Source organism: Alnus glutinosa, chromosome 1, assembly GCF_958979055.1.
Source record: "Alnus glutinosa chromosome 1, dhAlnGlut1.1, whole genome shotgun sequence".
Classification (NCBI taxonomy): Eukaryota; Viridiplantae; Streptophyta; class Magnoliopsida; order Fagales; family Betulaceae; genus Alnus; species Alnus glutinosa.
In genome coordinates, this window is record NC_084886.1 from 9,225,254 (window position 1) to 9,246,149 (window position 20,896).

General features: G+C 36.0%; 3 protein-coding genes across 3 annotated transcripts; 2 read left to right on the forward strand and 1 right to left on the reverse strand.

Annotated features, from left to right (window-relative positions):
* The first annotated feature begins 1,836 nt into the window (after positions 1-1,836).
* On the forward strand, positions 1,837-3,689 carry LOC133858481 (CRIB domain-containing protein RIC4-like). The gene is made up of 3 exons (XM_062293954.1): positions 1,837-2,245; positions 2,361-2,498; positions 3,038-3,689. Exons 1-3 carry the CDS (start codon positions 2,110-2,112, stop codon positions 3,277-3,279), a joined length of 516 nt encoding a protein of 171 aa, XP_062149938.1. The 5' UTR covers positions 1,837-2,109; the 3' UTR covers positions 3,280-3,689.
* A 4,971-nt stretch (positions 3,690-8,660) lies between these two features.
* On the forward strand, positions 8,661-14,128 carry LOC133871100 (eukaryotic translation initiation factor 3 subunit H). The gene is made up of 11 exons (XM_062308465.1): positions 8,661-8,884; positions 8,996-9,112; positions 9,219-9,322; positions 9,472-9,538; positions 10,919-11,052; positions 11,141-11,189; positions 11,739-11,810; positions 11,891-11,992; positions 12,105-12,172; positions 12,978-13,130; positions 13,842-14,128. The coding sequence occupies exons 1-11, from the start codon at positions 8,795-8,797 to the stop codon at positions 13,897-13,899; spliced, it is 1,014 nt and encodes a 337-aa protein (XP_062164449.1). The 5' UTR covers positions 8,661-8,794; the 3' UTR covers positions 13,900-14,128.
* Positions 14,129-16,066: 1,938 nt separating this feature from the next.
* On the reverse strand, positions 16,067-20,184 carry LOC133871134 (probably inactive leucine-rich repeat receptor-like protein kinase At3g28040). The gene is made up of 2 exons (XM_062308513.1): positions 18,229-20,184; positions 16,067-17,688 (listed from the first exon to the last, which is right to left on the reverse strand). The coding sequence occupies exons 1-2, from the start codon at positions 19,779-19,781 to the stop codon at positions 16,200-16,202; spliced, it is 3,042 nt and encodes a 1,013-aa protein (XP_062164497.1). The 5' UTR covers positions 19,782-20,184; the 3' UTR covers positions 16,067-16,199.
* Between the last annotated feature and the right edge of the window lie 712 nt (positions 20,185-20,896).

Sequence of the window (20,896 nt, forward strand, 5' to 3'; positions counted from 1 at the left end):
GCAATTTCCGTGGAGTAGAGGAGGATACGTCTACTTCTAAAGTAAAAGGTTTTCATGGGACTTGTTTTCAAGTTTGACAATAATGACAACATCATTAATTTTATTACATCAACACCAATTGATTTTTTATTTTTTTATTTTTTTTCTTTTTCTTTTGGAGCTTTTTCTTGGTATGTGACGTTTGTTTCAAAAAGCTGGGTATTGGGTTTTAAAGGCTAGCCTTTAGGCCATATATGTCCATTCCTTTTACTCAAATTTTAGGAAGTAGGGTGCCGATAATTTTTTTTTTTTTTTTTTTTTTTTTAAGAATTCTACAATTTGAGATTTCTTCTGACAGTTACTTTCTACTTAAAGTCTTCATATTTTGTTTTAGAGCAGGAAAGGTATGTAATTAAATTTTTACATTGATTAAGTTTTTATATATAAATTATTCTTTTAAATTAATTGTTTAACTATTTTGTTTTAGAGCTTGAGAGGTATGTAATTAAATTTTTACATTGATTAAGTTTTTATATTTAAATTGTTCTTTTAAATTAATTGTTTATGAATATATACATAAACTTTTGTTACATATTTTAATCGTATGAAATATATAATTGTAGTTACACGTGATTATGGAGAACAACAATGATTTCATAGAACTCTAATCAAATTCTAAACGAGCTCGTGTCGAGGTAGATTTAGTAAATCTGCTACGAGATCCTTGCTTATGAAAAAAAAATAAATTATAATTATCATTTAAGTGATAGAGATCAAATTCGAAGAGCATATCCAAAAAAAGGGCTTGTCAACCTAATTATGATTTTCCAAAAACACAATTTGAAAAAATATTACATCGTTTTAATCGAGCATGGTTTATAGAATATGCTTATCGGCTGAAATACAGTATTTTAGAAGATGTTGCGTGTAGGAGGAGACTCGTTTGTTACTCAAAGGTTTAAAAAAATGACAAAAGAAATTGTAAGTTATATTTTTATATTTTAAGCGATAATTAAATTTTGTTGAATTATTTATTTATTATGTTAATTATATTTTTTAAATTTTTTTTAACTTTATTTTTTTAATTTATATAAAAAAAAATAAAAAATAAAAAATAAAATCTTGACCCTCCTCAACTAAAATCCTAGCTCCCCCACTGATTGCAATCATCGGTAGTGCAGTCTTTATACAGGCTGCACTTACTACCCGACCATGCCAAAACCGGTTTTTGTGAATGAGAAAATAAGGAGGGTCATGAAAAAAAAGGGAGATCAAATACGTAAAATATTTCATGTTGAGATGAAACCGTGTACAACAACACTTGGCTTAAAATATAAAAAGAAAAAGAAAAAGAAAAAGAGAAAGAGAGAGAGAGAGAGAGAGAGAGATCATATGTATAATGCGTAAAAGAATCGAACTCATCCTTACCTTTATATATATATATATATCCCTAGACGACTAGCGATTCTCACAACCTAACTTCTTCAAAACCAAGAAACACTTGAGCGATCTGTTTGAATTTCATTGGTCGAAATCCCTTGTGATTTACTCTAGTTAATTAGACAAATCCAAAGTGATCAGTCAACGTCCTGCAGGAAATTGAGAGATTAAGATAAATAAAATAAATATACGTTGAAAATTAGAAAGAAGAAGACGAGGGAGGATGTAGATTTCAATATATATATATGGTAATGGTGGCTTGATGAACAAGAGTGGCAAGTGAAAGGAATCATTTTAGTGCAATGAAGTTAGGTCTGTGGGCTCAAAATAATTCTAATCCTACAAATTGGGCTTCCATATTCAGCAAAAGTTAATTGGTTGAGTTGCACGGTTTAACCAACTAACAACAACTCTTAATACCCACTCCATAATTAATCATACTCTCTCTCTCTCTCTCTCTTTTTCTTTCTCTCGTACCAAACTTGGGGTTGATCATGCAATATTTCAACACAGAAATGATTATAGCTTCCTCATAAAGGCAACAGGGTTTAGTGTAACATATCCATCTTCATCTCTGCTGCTAGCTTTTCCATGCCCCTAACAGCAACAGCAACAGCATGAGCCTCTTATTTATGTAGCCTCCGCTTGGCACTGTTTTCTCGATCGCTTAATTAATTAGTCTATCAAGGGATGAGAGATCGTGCGGAAAGGTTTGCAGTTCTTCCATTCTCGTCAAACGCTTGCGCTTCAGTGAGCGTTGCTATAGGCGGCGCAGCTGCTCATGCCAAGAAACCAAAACCAGAACAATCAAACCCTCCTGTAACGAGTATATATAGTCTATCACTCTCCAATCCATCCATCTCTTTCTAGCTTTTTGCAGTATATATATTAATTATTTGACTGCTTTTATAGATATATATTTGTTTTCTTAATTTTATAAGGACAACAAGGAGAGGAAACGTCATCATCTAGAGCAAAAATGAAGAACTCTTTTGGTTTCCTTTCTCTACCAAAACCAAGCATAGCTGGTCGCATACAGCGAGTGATCAGGAGCATCAAAAGCTTTTCTCAACTCTTTGGTCAGTGGATTATATTACTTAGTACTTGTTCATTAATCTTACTTGTTCATATATATATATATATATATATATATATATATATATATATATATATGACTCATCATTGGTGAATATATAGCAGTTTAGGGATGAAATGAGAGATAGAAATGAAAAATTCCAATAAGTTATAGGGTTATGATCATCTTTTTACACCCATTGTACACATGGCCTTTCTCTCCTTGAAAATGAAAAAATAAATCACAAAACGTTTTGGGTACAATATAATAAATGTACACCCATCATATCTCTAAGTTATAATCGAAGCATGCCAAGGGTTAATTCAATAAAATTATGCAATTGAAATTATTTGCAATTAAGAACAGTTCTTCGTATTTTTCTTTCTGTTGAAGTACTGATTAAATTATCTTTCTCCCGTTTAGTAATTTTCAAATAAGAACTTTTATTTGTAGTGCATTTATGCTTGCATAATATTACATAATTGTTTAATTTCCATGTCATTAATTTATCCTCGATCTCACTACTCTTTGATGTAATTATAGTTTACAAAGAAGAGATTGAAGAAATGGAAAAGGAAATGGAAATTGGATGTCCAACAGATGTGAAGCACGTGACACACATAGGATTGGATGGGTCTACCACTACCAACCCGGTAAAGGGTTGGGAAAATCTCCAAGCTCCTGAAATACTTTCTTTCCCTTCAATTTCTTTTAGGCAGTTCGAGCTCGCCATGGCAGCACAGGCTCATCAGGAACCTCTCGTTGTTGAATCCCTCAAAGTTTAGTTAATGGATCATATATCCATTAATTAAGATTAATTATCGCGATTATGACCACACGACGTCGTCTTGTCCTCGATCTAAAGATAGATATAAAGTACTTGAGATGATTTGATTAAGACAAAGATTCTTGATCAATGACAATCTCCGCTTTGTGTGTTATATACTTGTACACAGTCTGAAAAATCACATGGAAAGATCCTCCGCTAATTCTTTCCAAAAGCAAGCTAGGCCGGCGGTGATGATTGAGATTGCATCTGCAGATAGAGATTTTGCCAACTGATAATTTTTTTTTTTATTTTTTTTTTTAAATTTTTACCGATTGTTATGGATTTACTTTTATTTTTCTGAGCAAGTGTTACGAATTTACTTACGTCATATATTTTTTTTTTGCCTCCACAGCTGGAGGATCTTCATAATCTATTCTTGCAATCTGTACGTATTAAGTATTAACTGCCAAATACTATATTTATACATGCAGTGTCGACTGTCGACGCCATATTCCATACTATTTAGACTTAGAGATTGAGATTCGGCACCGGATGCAATATCTTTTATTTGGGCCGTGTAAGAAATTCCATATATGTCAATAATAGCACATTAGCATCTGATCAAGGGAGATCATGGGCCGGAATCTATTTCTTGATAGTGCATGTGCTAATTTTACTCCTTGATGTGACAAGAAAAATCAGCCATTACTTAGTTTTTTGATTGAAGGGGTTCCTGATCTAGTCTATAAATAAACAACAATAAGGCATTGAGTATGTATAGATTAGAAGAACCTCTCTAAAATTCTTTTTTCAGAATCTCTGATTATTACTAACAAAGCTTTATCGGATTTGTTTGAGCAAAACATGACTGGAGGTATTTATATAATCAAATCATTTCGCTGCTTATTTACATTATTAAATTAGCATTTGATTTATATAGCTAACATGCCATTTATTTAAAATGAACTACTGTTTAAATTGTGATAATACAAAGAAAGAAGGGTGTCATGGGGTGGTTGTTTGGTCGCCGAACCACCCCATGACCGGCCTTAGGAGTGGATAACCCCCCTCCTTAGGTGGCGGGGTAAAGAGGGCTTGAATTAATCACCCCTTGATCAATGCCATAAGATATTTGGTTTAAGAATATATAGTTCGGACAACTATTTAGTTAAATTGGAAGCGGCCAAATCATTCCAATTAAGGCTACGGGGTTGTTCATCGAACCACTATTTTTTTATAATTCATTTATTGTTAGTTAAAAGGTGTTGCATTCTCAATCCCACGCAAAGCTTCTGATCATGAGTCACTCTTGAATCTTGATGGGATACCTAGTAAGTACTGTTAAAGTCTTGGCACGTTTGAATCTACAACACGTGATATATATTTCGCTTCTCTCTTTGTGGACAAGTTAATGAAGACAAGCTTAATTAGATCACCTATTTTTATCAGAACGTTTGTGGCATGCATGCACCCATCTTTGTTCCGAATGCAATATTTAGTGGTCTCAAAGATGTTGGCCAAGCTAGCTAGGGGAACGTTCTCTTGATAACTCGAAGGTTCAAGAGCGCGCGAGTAATTCATTTTGCTGTCTGCATGTTTTGCAAGTTGATCATGTTCGCTACTCGAGGTAGATCTATAGAAGCCTCCACATATGTGAAATATAAGCCAAGATGTCGACTTGTTTTGTGTTGGGGTAAGAGTTAAAAAAATAATCTTTGTGGCCTTAAGATACAATACAAATTAAATAAGGTAATCAATTCACAAGGATTTGATTATCAATCACCATAATATATATGAAAGTATATTCTATGGTTTCACCTCAAACTTAAAGTGAAAGATTCTAAAAGTTTGAGTTTGAAAAAAAAGGTTTTATAAATTAAACTGGCTAGAGTTGGTAGAGGCCGACAACGGTGATTAGAGTTGGCCCTTTAATGATAATAAGCTGATCAATTATGACCAAACAATGGACCAAAATAGAGCCAACTAGCTAGGGGACTAAAATGAGAGCCAATTTGGCTGGGAATTGGCCAATTTGGCTGTTAACAGTGAGTCGAAAATATGGTCAATTATGAGCCTGAGCCATCAAAGAAGACAAAATGATTAAGTCAACAAAGGACTTAAAGATGGATCACACGATTCACACATGAACCAAATATAGGTAGTTTGGCCCTTTCTGTTTTTTTGTTTTTTGTTTTTCTCCAGTTTCTGTTTTCCTTCCTCCCTACCTTAATCCAATAGAATCACTGCAAAGCAAAGCAACAGTTGCTACATTGAGTTTGAAATGATTTTTTTTTCCCGACATCTTCACCACACAAACCAAACTTTCTTTTCTTTTTCTCAACTCTTGACCGATGACTATGCCCTTTCACCACACAAACCAAACTTTTCTTCTTTCCTCTTCTTTTCTTTTCTTTCTTCTTTTTTAAATCAAAACAATAGAAGACTCCTTTGTGAACCATGAACGAAAACTTCTTTCCGAACCCGCTTGGTGCAATGCTTTCTCATTCTGGTTGGTGGTGTAGACAAAGAGTGGTCTGACCGAGATCGGTGGCCGCACGACACGGTTGGGAGTGGCTCGTCTGTTGATGGTACGGTGCATCGAGGTAGATGGTGATGGCGTCGGAGAAGATCCATCGGAGGAGATGGAATCGACGGTGGATTCGCTGAAGAACCGATGTATGGGCTGTGCGGCTTGGGCCTGAGCCACGTATCTGAACACGATAGCCACAAGGTGGCAAATGATTTTTTTTTTTTAAGTCCTATGAAACACAACCAGAGAGACAACAATGAGGCTTTTGGGCTGTAAACATACACACAAAGAGACGAGGTTTTTGTGGATGGGAACTCCAAAGACCAAACATTTTTTCTTTTTTACAGCACTGCTAACTAAAAGAGAATGAGCACCACCTTATCATAATCATGGTAGGCAAGGAATGACTCATAGATCGTTTTGTTTTGTAATACCATGTGAAAATCATAAACAAAACGGTGAGAAGAGGAAAAAATATAAAAATGAAAATTTATATGATTGAACATTGATGTTAGCCTATAACTTTAATACCATTAAAAAATTTATAAACATAAGAAAATAAACACAAGAATTTATGCTGTTCAGTTTATGACTTACGTCTACAGATTAAAATCTTAAAGACTACATTTTTTACTCTTATTTTCTTATAATCGTTACAATACTCATGATTTCTATTTATAGGACAAATGTGTAGGTGAATACGATATAAATAAGGTAATCAAATTTAGGGGGTGAAATTTCGGTTACGATTACCAGTTATTGACTAAAACCGATAACCGTAAGTCCGTAACCGGGGTAGCCGATTGGCCAAAATCACCAAACAGCTCTGGTAACCGAGTAGCTAGTGAACCGATTTTTTAATAATCGATAATTATCGATTAGTACCCGATCATCCATACCGGTAACTAAAATTTTAAAAAATTAGGTCTTTTGAGCCTAATTTGAGTATTGAGCCTACTTTTTGGGTTTGATGTAGACTTTTTACCATTTTAAAAAAAATATTTCAACCTTATTGGTTCAATATGTTGGTCTAAGTTAAAATAGAAGTAAAAGTGTAAAATTTTTAAATTTTATTATTTTAGTTTTATATATATATATATATATACTCGATTACCGGTTATAACTGGTTTCAATATTTTTTAAAACCGGTAACTACTCTAATAAAGCCGGCTATCGGTTATTTTGAACCGGTTGGCCGGTTACTCAGTTACCGATTGGTATCCCGGTACTAGAACCGATCAGCTTTACGCCCGTAATCAAATCACTATAATATCAAAATATATTCTAACAGGCCATCTCATGAAAAAATGGACGGGGGGAATGGAGATTCTTAGAAGAGGTATTTACTCAGTAAGCTTGTTATGTTATTATTAAGAGAAATGTTATTATTGGTATTATAAAGATTACCAATAGGGAAATAAGAGCAAAATGTACCCTCAAAAGCTTAGCTTTACCAGTTTCTTCATATCAGAGCCATAGCCATGACAGTCGTGTTAGAAATATTTTTCCTAGAAAACCATTTTAGAACGAAACAAATGCTGCCAGCGTCCGACATTTAAGAGCAAAAAATCAGAGAGCGGATATAAGATTGGAGAACTAAAAAATAAAATAAAAACCCAGATTATCCAGAACAAGAAAAACTAGAACGAATTATTATTTTTTAAAAGTGTAAATATAAAGAGAAAATTGGAAAAAGAGGGAATTGAAAGAACAGATCTTGTGAGTGGACGAACGAATTCAAAGGCAGAAATGCTAATAACCTGCATAAAAACCCCAGGACCGATAACAATCCGCGAAAAACAAATTCAATTTAGAAACTGAAAAAATCAGCGGATAAAGTGTAGGCACCATAGCGAGCCAAGAGCTGACAGGGGTCCCTAAGGACGACAACACTGGCTTTCTGAGATGCCCTTGTTTCTATCAGATCCTCTACCACATAAGAGAGACACAGCTTTCCGAGGTCCACGCTATAAGGCATAGGCACCCCGGCTGCTTCTGTCCTTGAGGACCTCTTTTTAGGGTTTCACTTCCTCTGCTATTGCTATTTATAGCGGAGGGTTTTAAGCTGCCGGATAAGTCAAATGGATTGAGGAATCAAAATTTTTTTTTTCTTCATCTAACAATATATCTATCACTTGCCTTTACGAATACCATAAAATAAAGGAAAAATTGTACAGTTAATTCTTGTGTCGATCTAAATTATAAATAATTTATTTTAATTATTATATTAAAATTAATTCAGAAATTTCGGTGGTTAACTTAATTTACAAATCACTCTTAAATTTAAATTCCGTTAAAAAATTTAACATATTTTGTTAGGTGCCACGTCAGCATCAGTAAAATAATGATACTTATCGATCAGAATAAAAAAATTAAAAATATAAATAAATAATACATACAAAATTATTATTATTTTTATCATAAAAAAAGATTAAAAAAATAGAAAAGAGGTGACTACCAGTTGGACAGCCACCCCTAGATGCCTTTGGGGGTGGCCGCACCTGCACGCCACCCCTGGTCACCTCTGGGGTAGCTTCACATCCCGCGCTACCTTTTTTCTATTTTTATTTTAAAAAAATAATTATAATTTTAGTATATTTACATTTTTTTTATAAAAATATAAATATAAACCGTTGAAAAAATTACAAAAATTTCATGTAATTATTTTTCTGAGTACTCAAGCGTTTTTTTATGTTAAAAAAAAAAAAAAAAAATCTGAGTACCTAAATTAAATCCAAATAATTTCTCTTATATCAAAATAGTAAAGGGCTTATATTTATATATAAGATTCCAAATCCTTTTCTGTTTGGGTCTGGTCCATTAAGAACCTTTTATATAGAATGACAAGCCCAATGATAGCAACCCAATCAAAACGGACGTCGGTTCCGAATCTGAACCCCAAGTCCCCAACTACAGGTAGGCTGCTAGGGTTTGTCTTCAATCAAATTACTCGCTCATTGTTTCATTCAGTAGGTTCCTCAGCAGTCAGCAACCATCATCAATGGCTAACTCAACGGCAAGGTCGTTCCTCCAAGTGGCGGCAACCGAGGAGGTTGCTTCCCCTCTCCGTGTTGTTCAAATCGAGGGCCTGGTAATGGAATTTACGATCTCTTTCTATAAACTCTCACTATTTTTTTTTTTTTTTTTTTTAATGATTTTCAATTATGGGGCTTATGTGATATTTGATTGAAAAACCAAACAGGCTATCCTAAAGATAATCAAACACTGCAAAGAGTTCTCACCGGCTCTTGTTACGGGCCAACTTCTTGGGCTTGATGTGGGCAGCGTTCTTGAAGTTACCAACTGTTTCCCTTTTCCGGTACGGTACCATTAGCCCCTTTCTCGTTTCATTCCTAGTATTCTTTCCCTTTCTAGCTGTGCTAATGCCATGATATCCATTCTCTTTTTCTAAATTAAATTCCAAGGTTCGAGAAGAGGATGAAGAAAACGATGCTGAGGGTGCCAGTTATCAGCTCGAGATGATGAAATGCTTGAGGGAGGTTAATGTTGATAATAACACTGTTGGATGGTAGGCTTTTTTTGCTGTGTCTGTGCATACTAGAGGATGCATATGTATGCCATGAATAGATAAAATGTTTGGAATGGAGATACTAGTTCGATTTATGCTCTTATAATCCTTCACCCTATGCAGTGAATAACTTCTCTCCTATTCTACAGGTACCAATCAACACTGTTAGGTTCTTTTCAGACAGTGGAATTGATTGAAACCTTCATGAATTACCAGGTAATGGTTATATATCACTCTTCTATGTTACATTTAATGTTAATGTTAATAAAGGTCACTTTTTTTTTTTTTTAATAAGTGATCGAATTTCTGTAAACCCAAAGGGTACACCCAAGTACGCAGGATGTATAGAAGAGGATTACCTAACCAGAACAAGATAAAAAGATTAAAAATAAGAGTCATGGAAACTAGAAATATGGAAACTTGGCAGCCATCCAATGGAAAAGAGAGTTAAAGAAGATGGCCTATAACTCTGCCACCGTCCTCTCTCTATCTTCAAAGCTTTAGTCATTTCTTTCTCGGCAAATACACCGCATGAAGCATAGAGGAATAGATCTCTTACTTGACAAGGCATGACCCACTTTAAGCTGAACAAGCTGAAGATGTAGTTCCATAATGCACTAGCCAACTCGCAATGGAGTAAAAGATAGTCAATGGTTTGTCCACACGTCTTACACAAACAATACTAATCAACAACAATGATATGCCGCTTCCTTTAAGTTATCTAAAGTGAGAATGTTACCTAAAGCGGCTGAACAAGTGAAGAAAGCGACTCTCAAATGGGTCTTAGTCCGCCAAATACACCTTCAAGTGAAAAGGGTGCTATCATGGGGGATTAAGACATTATAGAATGAGCTAACCTCAAAATGCCCTCTCTTGGAAAGGATCCAGCCAAGCTTGTCTACACCATTATATCTCAATCTAATGGAGTACAGTTGATCGAAGAATGAACTAAAGAATTCTAACTCCTAATCATTCGCTGTTCTAACAAAATTAACGTTCCACCGAGGACAACCATTGGAGAACTGAAGATGATCTACCTCGGAAGCATCCTTAAGGTTGGCAATGCTAAACAACTTCGAATACACTCCCTTAAAGGGTAGCACCCCACACCATACATCTTGCCAAAAACTAACCTTGGAACCGTTCCCCACGTCAAAGCTAGTAAAACTCAAAAACTCCTCCCAACCCCTCTTAATGAATTTCTAGAGCCCCATTCCATATAACCCACTAACTCCATTAGAGCACCACCCGCCCCCACTGACGACCATATTTAAGGTCCACCACCAATCTCCATATGGCTTCTCTCTCTTCAGCATAGCGTCATAACCTCTGGGTGCATGCGTTAAATTACCAAGCCAAAAACAAAAAGAAGTTCATACTGATCAATGGATATATCGCTTTGACAGTGTTGTTTACTTATGCTTTGTGTTTATTTGATTTCCGTTTTTAGTCTGATTTCAATAGTACCTTGAACAAATAGTGTAAAGTAATATATGGATTGTAGTTTTTGGGGATGGAAAGTTTTCTCGTACTATGTTGTAGACCTTATATTTGTCAAGCTAAATGGTTCTTATTAAAAGTTAAATATGGTTGCAGGAAAATATTAGACGCTGTGTGTGCATTATCTATGATCCATCAAGGTCCAGTCAAGGCGTCTTAGCGCTCAAGGCCTTAAATCTTTCTGATTCATTCATGGATCTTTACCGCAGTAACAATTTTACAGGAGAGAAGTATGTGATTTTTTTTTCCTGCTATGAATAATTGAATGAAATTGAGTTTTAGATCGAATCCCATTTCTTATATCTTTTTGCACAATAGGTTGAGAGAGAAAAACTTATCGTGGGTGGACATATTTGAAGAAATTCCTGTAAGCTTCTTGAGGTTCACTGTTTCTTCTCTTTTGGAAGAATAATATGTTTTTGTGTTTTGATTTCCATGTTAATGGCCTTCAGTTCTTTTGTGCATAATACATGAAAATTCACAGGATAGTAGTGATCTGATTGCTTTTTTTTTCCTGGTCGTCTTGATCTTATTGCTTGAAGATTGTTCCAATTAGATGTCCTGATAATAGCTGCATATTGTAATGACCAGAACTTTTAGGATATTTAAAACACAGTTTAATTAGTATATGTAAAGAACCTGGAGTATTTCCTTGTTGGCAGCTAAGTGTTCTTGTAGCTATAACTTTTGTGTTATTGTCAATGGAACAATTGATTGGACCCGCCAGATTAGATGCCTCGGTTTGGGATAGACTTTTGTAGTCTAACAATGTTTAAGGCTTCCAAATTGTTTTTGATGGACTAGTAGATGACTTGGGAGTTCACTCATTGTGGATGCATTATGTGAATTAACTTATTTAGATAGTAACTTTGGTTTCCATTTCATCTTGATGCTTATGCTCCTGCTTGCTCTCCAGATCAAAGTTTCAAATTCTGCCCTTATCAGTGCCTTTATGACAGATCTAGAAGGTGATGCACCAGTAACTCAGGTAACACATGATCTGTCTCTGGAAATTGGTTTGAGTACTAGAAAAATTTTCTGTTCTAATTTTACTCTGGTTGCTCTTAGTGTGATTATGATCGTCTGCAATTATCTACCAACCCATTTATGGAGAGAAATATGGACTTTCTGATTGAATGCATGGATGATTTGTCAATGGAACAGCAAAAGGTCTGTGTTCTTCTCCCCAACATTCTATTGTCAATTTACGTTAAAAAAAAAAAAAAAAATCTATTGTTATGGTTTTCTGTTTGATTATCATGACACATGTTGTCTCTTCCAGTTCCAATTCTACTACCGGAGCTTGTCGCGTCAACAAGCCCAACAAGCAGCATGGCTTCAGAAGAGAAGGTACCATACTTTCTTGGGCTGGCTTTTGGTTGTTTCTGTGTATACTCCCAGTGTACTTGGGGGCGCTTTATGCTTTTTTATAAAACTCTTCTTACTTATATATATAAAAAAAAGAAAGGATAATACTTATTCAACTATGCTATTTCATGTGTCATGGTTTTGGGGCTCCTTAGATAGGGAGTTCTTTTTGTGTGTTGTTTCTGATTAGTACAAATTATGGTAGTTATTTTATAATACCAACTTTTATTTACACAGGCAGGTACAAGTATACGTGTGAAGTTTTAAATGTCAGTTAATTGATTTTATCTAAGGTTGTAGATTGATACATGTAAGGCAATTGTGGTTAACAGTCTACAAGAAAAGAGAATAAGGAAGAAAATGAAGCTGTGAAATTTAGTGTGAGGTCTAGACTGTTTGGGTTTGGCAGTTTGTGAACTGTAAGACAAGTTTGTAGTGGCTTCTTTTGTATTTCAGAAAATGGCCGATTATAACTTTGTTTGCAGTTTGTCAGTAGGATTGAGAAACTGTAGCTAAAGACGTGACTTAGGAACTGAAGCTTTTGGGAGCTTATAGGATTCTTGATACCATGCATTAAGGATTATCATTGTTAAATGTGTGTAACATGCTATTAGACATTTCGTTGTTTGCATCATAAAACTAGTTAATCAGGATTCTGTTATGCATGTCACAGTTATTCATCAAATTTTTGAATTTTCAATGTCTTACTTTGTGTGGTAAACCTGGACTGAGGGCAACTGCAAAAGATATAGCAGAAACTGTAACTTGATTCTGTTGTGTTTTACAGGTCTGAGAATGCAGCACGCAAAACTGCCGGAGAAGAGCCTTTACCTGAGGAGGATCCTTCGAATCCCGTCTTTAAGCCAGTGCCTGAGCCATCACGGTTGGATAGCTTTCTAATAACAAATCAAGTTGCTAACTACTGCAATCAGATTAATGGGTATGTTACTAAATCTTATAGACAAACATAGATTTTCATGTTTTGCCTCTTCCTTAAACAAGGAAGCTTAACAATATTTTTACAGGTTTCTGCTTTTTCATTCTAAATTATTACATGCATAGAATCCAATAGTATTTTTTTTTTTTTTATGAGCAAGGAAAAATTCATTAAAAGCGCAAAGAGCGATCAAGTACACAGGGAGTATACAAGAATGACAACTAAGAAGAAGAGGAAAACAAAGAATCCAATAGTACTTTTTAGTTGTTATACGTGACTGGGTGGTCATTTTTGAACTCGAGTATGACTCAAGAGGGGATCCCTTTTGAACTTTTGCTAGTGGCATGGTGGGAATCCATGATGTGTTCAAATCCCTATGTCGTCTCTCTTAGTATAAACTTGGCTCCTCCCCCATGTGCCCCTGTTTTGTCTATTTCTATTTACAAATATACACTGGAGGTTGTACAAACAATAATTTTATTTACTTGTGATTGATCATCTTGTTAATATGTCCACTTACAACGTGCATTTCACAAAGTCCTCATGAACCTGAAGGGAGTGGTTACTATAACTTAGTCTTGGGTTTGTGTTGGGTAGTTTGAGCCAGCCATATGTTTTCCATTCTATTTGGTTGATTATGTTTAAAGTTAACTGCAATGTTCCTAGTAGTTTTGGTTTTTATCAATGTTTAATCTGTGGGCTACATTTTTGCAGGGTTGCGGGGCAGAACTTCAGTAGATTGTATTTGATGAAGGCATTGCATGAGAATTGATGTATTGTCGCTGGTGAAGTAAACTCGCTGCCTGGTGCACTTTTTGGAGAAAAATCTTTGGTAGTTGGTGTCATTTGGAGATGAACTGGAGTAGCATTGTATTTGTTTTATTCTAATTTCATTTCTGAATAGTAATATTATCTGGATTACAAGATTTACAAACTGTTGATAATTTGGATTACAAGATTCAATTAAGTGTAATCTAATGATCAAAATTAAATGGTTGTTAGTAATTAGTGTGATTGAATTAAGGTCTTAATTAAATAATCGTTAATGATAGTTATTTTTATTTAAATTCAAAATTAAACATACATTAACAAATAAACATCAATTTACCTCTCTCAATTCTCACTCTAAAGTCACCATGGCTGTTTGAACCCATTTTATTTACAAAACGTTCATTGTGCATAATGCAGTCCAACATGTGATTCTAGGTTTTTATTGTATCTTGAATGCGAATTTTCTGTAACTTGCTTGATGCACCACACCACTTGAATAAGATTGGTAATGGTAAATATTGTCTTAATCAAAGTGACTATGTAATGCTCCTTGGAGTATTCTACCATTTATTTATTAATATTTTCTATTTGTAAGTGACATGTGTCGAACTATAATTGGGGTTGATGTGGTACTTTAACAAATTTTGTCAACTTTTCTAATGTTTAATGACTTTTTTTTTTTTTTTTTCCTTACCCAAAGAGTGTTCAATCTTTTTTTAAAACTCAGAAAGCTATTTGTTAAAACTCATCGTACTATCAATTTTGCATTTATACCTTTTAATTTTTTGTTCAAACTCGGTTTATTTATTAAAAGAATCGAACTCGAGTCGAGTTGAAACGAATCAAGTTCGAGTTGTTTACGAACAGCACGGTTCATTTACATATTGATAATAAACAATAACGTATCAATATCAGATTAATAAATTTGTTAAATATAGTAGAAATATTTATTAAAAAAATTGATTTGATCGAAATGTCTAGGATGCAGAAAATAAATTATTCAAATTGAAAGTTCATGCAGTAAATTAAAATCAACTCAAGTACAAAAGTGACATTTATATTTTTCTTTCTTAATAATAATAATAATAATTAAAAACTAAAAGAAAAGAAAGGAGAAGGAGAATGACAATTTTGTCCCCTTGGTACTTGTATGGTCTGTGAGTCTTGGCAAAAGAGAGATTTGAATATGGAGTCACGGATTGAGTCTTGAAGATGTTGTGTCGGCTACCATTTCCTTCCACCAATATGATGGGGACACCCGCCCGTCCCGCCGTACCAAATCACGGATTGAGTTTGATTTTGCGTACAACCACGTGAACTCTTCAATATTTTCTCTCTTTTTAACTAACTATAAATACTAGGTCTTGTTTGATAGAGTTTTTTTCTTTTTTTTTTCTTTTTTTTTGGCTTTTTAGCAAAAAAAAAAAAAAAAAAAAAAACCAAAAAAAAAAAAATTTTTATTATTAAAAAAAAATTAAATACATAACAGACAAAATTACCTTCGCTTTTATGTCTCATTATAACACATTTTCAACCGAAAAGTAAAAATCATCTTCTAAAAAGTTTTATTAAACAGACCCTTTTGGAATTTGGATTTTTATTCTTCAAATTAAAAGTTAGATTTTAATAACAAGCATTAGTACGTTGAACATACAACAATTTCACTCTAGCTCTATGGAGTACTCATGCATTGAGAAAGAGTTTTTCCATTTGTTGCTCTACATTAATTCTGTGGTTTGGTCTCACAACGAACAACATTTGGAGATAAAGATGTGGGCATGTACGTGGCCAATGACAAAGGAAGACAGAATAACCGATAAATTATTTAACATTAAATAAGAGTCGGAGTTTTGAGTTCAAACATTGATTCTATCAGCCTAATTGTATTAAAGCGATCGAGGTCTAGCTATCATTGATTTCTTTCCTATCACGTAAATTTTGTAGACTTGCGAGAAAATATTTATAAACACTAATTAATTGACATTGAAATAGAAACCAGACCTATACTCTTCAGAAATTGAGTTCTCATGCATACACCTGGCAATCATATGAACAACTATATATAGAACCAAATGATTGATCATTGAACTTGGCGACGTAGAAGCTGGTAGCGATAGAATTGTAGGAAATATAATGGCAATAACTAGAAGGTAGAGGATTAATTCTCATGACCAATCAAAAGAAGAGAAATAGGAAAGACTTTTTCAAAAGCAATAAGCAAATTATCTGTTTGTTGTTGAAGCAAGTCAAGAGCAGTCAGATTAATATTGCTTGAATGCATGCATGCATGCATGCATGTTATTAGTATATTCCCATTCTCTGTGGAACTGGGGTCTGAATGACCTGAAGTATTTGCACCACTTCTGCCATTGACGGCCGGCTGGAAGGTATCTGAGTGGTGCAAACCAGAGCCAGCTTGAGAACCGGCAAGACTTCATCCTCCGGGTACTCGCTCATGCTTGGATCAACACAATCCAACACATTCCCTTGCTCCAGAGAAACCCTCACGTGGTCGCTCAATATCACAACATTGTCTTCTCCATATTCCACTGGCCGTCGACCGGTCACAAGCTCAAGGATCATCACGCCAAACCCATAAACATCACATTTTTCGTTCACCCTTAAGCTCTGGCATGCTAATTCTGGCGCCACATAACCAAGCGCGCTCTGAAATCTGTTGCTTATTATGTGCTTGCCCAGCTTTGTTAGAAGCATTGCCAGCCCAAAATCTGAAATCTTTGGGTTGTGATTCTCATCAAGCAAGATGTTGCTGGGTTTTATGTTGTAGTGAATGATGGGTGGACGGAAGGAATGGTGCAAGTGGGCAAGTCCCTTTGCTGTTCCAAGGAGGATTTTGAATCTAATGGCCCAAGAAAGAGGGGGGACCGAAGGAAGCCTTTCATGGAGTTTTGCTTGTAAGCTGCCATTGGCTGCATACTCAGATACCAGAAGCTGTGTTTGAGGGGTCCAGAAGTATCCCTTCAGTTCTATCAGATTAGGGTGCTTTGCTTTTCCTAAGATTTTAACTTCCCTATCAAAATCTTCAGGATATTGAATGGTATTTGATGTGACAAGCTTTTTAATTGCTACCATTCTTAATCCTTGTGCTCCCAATGAAGCCTTGTAAACTGTTCCAAACACTCCTTCACCAATCTCACAGGACTTGCTAAGTAGAGATTCAGGATTTCCAATCCAATCTGGCGGGGGTGAACTTGAATCAAACAGAATCAGCTTCCCTGTGGGTGGACTTCCTGATCGTGAAGAGCTTGAGCAAGTGCTTTCCAAGGCGTTGTCGACAAATGTGAGCCTCCTCCGAGCTGAAACATTGAGTAGAGTGATGACAATCACACCAAATGCGATAGATATTGCTGCAGAAATAGCTACAATTGCAGAAACACTTAGGAAACTGTGGTCATGGCCGCCTTCTGTGGACCTGGGAAATCTGTTTCTTTGTTTATGATCACCACCCATTTGATTCTTGTAGGCATTGGGGTCAAGAACTAGAGGCTTGGGAACATTCATCGTACATGGTCCCTTCAACAAGGGTGAGCAAATGCCCAAGTTTCCCTGCAAGGAACTTTCATCCAGGGTTTGAAATATACCCCCATCAGGAAGCCTGCCTACCAGCCTGTTATAAGATATATTTACAGCAAGAAGATTTTCCAATCTTCCAAGTTCTTGGGGTATCTCCCCGCTCAGTTCATTCAACTCCAGTTTTAAAATCTTCAGCTTCCATAACTTAGAAATGGACTTGGGAATTGAACCACTCAAATTATTGTGGGAGATGCTCCTGCATGCACCAAAAAAAAAAAAAAAAAAAAAACAAATATATTCACAATTGGCATATAACGATCAAAATTAACGTGCACTAATTAATTAACTGGACTTCTTAAATTGTTACAAAAGAAAGACAATTAAATTCTGACGAATTTATATGTATAGGGTGTCAACAAATATTTCTCTACAATACAATGAAGTTCAAAAATTCTATTCTATCAAGATACATAGACTTGAATATTAAGAATACAAAAAGTTAATTAAATTTGAAAAAGACAAAAGAAAAGAGTTTCTATGAATAACGCGAGTACCGTTCTAGATTATATACCAAATGCATTCAAGCATTGCTTGGTTGGTGTACCTGTTGAGCTAGCCTTTTAAATGGCAATTTGATTTTATCTTTTTCTCATGTGATACTCTCTCATTTTAAGGCTTTTTAATTAATACTTTTCATTTAAAACAAAGATCACAAACCACAAAGTAAATAAATAAATATATATAATTACACATTAATTTAGAAAATTATTTAACATGCATAAGCTATGAAACTTACAGTAAGTAGAGAGATGTACAGTTCCCAATCTCTTCTGGAATGGAGCCCATCAATGCATTTCCATCTAACTGAAGAATTCCCAAACTTCCTGAATCACATATGTCTCCTGGGATCGAACCGTACAAACCACTGTTACGAAGATCCAGGACGGTTAAGTTCTGAAAGAACCCGATTTCCGGCGGCACTGTCGACTGGAGATTGTTCCATGATAGATTCAAGTATCTCAAGTTGGAGAAAAGACCCAGTTCTGCAGGAATACGTCCTGTAAGATTGTTCATCGACAGATCCATTCTGTGGAGAGATTGGAAGAGCCTACTTGAACCGTGTGGGATCGAGCCGCCCAATCCGTTATATGAAAAGTCTACTTCCTCCAATCCCAGATCGAACAAACTCTCCGGTATGCTTCCATCAAAGCTGTTACCTCTCAACTGAACAACGGATAACTCCGTGCAATAAACCAGTGACATTGGGATGTTTCCACTGAATTTGTTATCAGACAAACTCAAATGGTTGAGTGATTTCAGGACACCGATTGATGATGGGAGGCTTCCTGTGAAAGCATTGCTTGAGAAGTCTATGTATTCCAGGCTGCTCATGTTACCAATCCACGCAGGGAAATCACCAGTTAACATGTTATTTGATACTCTGAAAAGGGTCAAAGAATTTAGCCTTTGCAGTGAATCTGGCAGAGCTCCGGCAAAATAATTATCACCGAAATCCAACCTACGCAAGTGCGTGCATAGTCCTACATCAGCCGGTAGGGTTCCTGAGAAGTGATTTCCCTGTAATAGGAGCTCTTTCAAGTTATGTAGGGCCGATATCCCTTCCGGCACAGACCCAGAGAGTTTATTGTTGGAAAGATCCAAAGCCCGAAGCCTTTTCAACGACCAAATCCCGGAAGCGAAATCCGGGACACCGGAGAAACGGTTATTGGAGAGATTAAGGTTATTCAAAGAGGAGCATCTAGACAACGTACTGGGAATTGGCCCTTCGAGCATATTCCTTGCGAACGACAGGTGCCGGAAGGACAAACAGTCTTGAAACAGATTATCAGGCAGTGGGCCGGAGAATGAATTCTCCGAAAGATCAAGAAATCTACAAGAACTCATATTCACAAGAGAAATGGGAATGCTGCCTGAAAGACTATTATGACTGAGATTAAGCCTCTCGAGGCCAGAAGAAAGGGCGAGCTGGGGAGAAATACTACCAGAAAAATTGTTACGGGACAGTGAGAGTACCTTCAAGTGTTGCAACTTCTCGAGCCCTCGTCCAATTCTTCCCGTTATGCCCAAACCGTCAAGCGAAACCTCGGAAACTCGGCCGGAGACGGGATTGCAGTGAATGTATTTCCAAGAGCAGGGGGAGTCGTCGTCTTCGTTCCAGGAGGCGAGATAAGAAGAGGGGTCTTGAAGGTCTGATTTGAAGACGATGAGGCCTAAAACATCGTCGTTTAGTTGGATAGGGACGCCATCACCGCCCCCCATGCAGCCACGCAAAGAAGCCACTGAAAGCAGTACTACTACACAACAAACCCATTCAAGAAAAGCCATCATTAGTAGCCGTACGTTTTTTCTAACGCTTTCTCTCTGATCAGTTTCTCTGGTCGCGCTGGCAATGGCGGGAGAACATACTTACTCTGAGGAACCGTAACTTAAAAGGAAAAGGAAATCTAAATATATATGGGATAATTCTTAGAGGCTGGCCGGACTGGGTGAGCGAAAATGATGGTCGGTCAGAATAGAGAAGAGAAAGAGAAAAAACTGAAGAAAAACTGCGTTGAAGAAACGCCCAAAAGTGGGAAAAGAGAAGGGGAAGTGAAGTGAAGTTAAGTGAAGTGCATCTTTGCATGAATGAGTCTGTGACACGCCCAGACAAAGAAGGCAGTTGGTCCCAACATAAGCTCCGCTACCTGACATCTTCCCAACGCATACATGGCCTTTGCCTTGTCGATTGCTGCCTCATCTAGCTTAGCTTGCTGCGTTTTGAAATATAAACTCGGACGAGTAAAATTGAAAATTACATTTTTATATTACATGCAATGTCCAGGCTGTAATTTTAATTAATTTTACATTAATCATTGTTAAAAGAAAGTTCAAAAATTAATTTGAATAAGTTTTATGTGGAAACAATTTATAAAAAAAATTAAATAAAAAGTCTGTGAAATACAACCAAAAAGAAGAAATTAAATAAAAAATTCTCTTAAAACAAAACTTCGGAGATGTGAATTGTATTTATATACATTGTCTTAATTTCTTATCCATGCAAAGTGACCCCTGTTAAATTCAACAAATAATTAGGGGGGAAAGATAAAATCTAATAAAACGACAGCGTACATGCCAGAAAATGAATTCCGGGCGGGCCCCATTGCAACATGGTCTGCGTGTGAAGGACAAGGACAGCGGTGTGGCTGTGGAATTCACAAGGTCCACAAGGATCCAAATCTGGTTCACGGGGCGCCTTTTCAATTCTTTGTAGCGTAGCAAACCCACCGAGTAGTGCCCATCTCGCATCCTGCACGCCTTTCTCCCCGCTCCCACCTCAACCCGTGTCTTTCACTACTTCTCTCCTCTACTGTCACAGATTTTGACACCCATCCTCGGGTTGCCGGATCAAGATACTCTACAATTTTAATTAAAATTACATGAATTTAGACCGGACGGGTTCATTG

What these genes read in the sequence shown, in the direction of transcription:
- LOC133858481 (XM_062293954.1), top strand. Translation starts at nt 2,110, where the DNA reads ATGAGAGATCGTGCGGAAAGGTTTGCAGTTCTTCCATTCTCGTCAAAC. An exon ending in ATCAAACCCTCCTGTAACGA is followed by an intron (nt 2,246 to 2,360) that starts GTATATATAGTC and finishes TAATTTTATAAG; the next exon opens with GACAACAAGGAGAGGAAACG. An exon ending in AAGCTTTTCTCAACTCTTTG is followed by an intron (nt 2,499 to 3,037) that starts GTCAGTGGATTA and finishes ATGTAATTATAG; the next exon opens with TTTACAAAGAAGAGATTGAA.
- LOC133871100 (XM_062308465.1), top strand. Translation starts at nt 8,795, where the DNA reads ATGGCTAACTCAACGGCAAGGTCGTTCCTCCAAGTGGCGGCAACCGAG. An exon ending in AACAATTTTACAGGAGAGAA is followed by an intron (nt 11,053 to 11,140) that starts GTATGTGATTTT and finishes TTTGCACAATAG; the next exon opens with GTTGAGAGAGAAAAACTTAT. An exon ending in ACATATTTGAAGAAATTCCT is followed by an intron (nt 11,190 to 11,738) that starts GTAAGCTTCTTG and finishes CTTGCTCTCCAG; the next exon opens with ATCAAAGTTTCAAATTCTGC.
- LOC133871134 (XM_062308513.1), bottom strand. Translation starts at nt 19,781, where the DNA reads ATGATGGCTTTTCTTGAATGGGTTTGTTGTGTAGTAGTACTGCTTTCA. An exon ending in TGTACATCTCTCTACTTACT is followed by an intron (nt 17,689 to 18,228) that starts GTAAGTTTCATA and finishes TGGTGCATGCAG; the next exon opens with GAGCATCTCCCACAATAATT.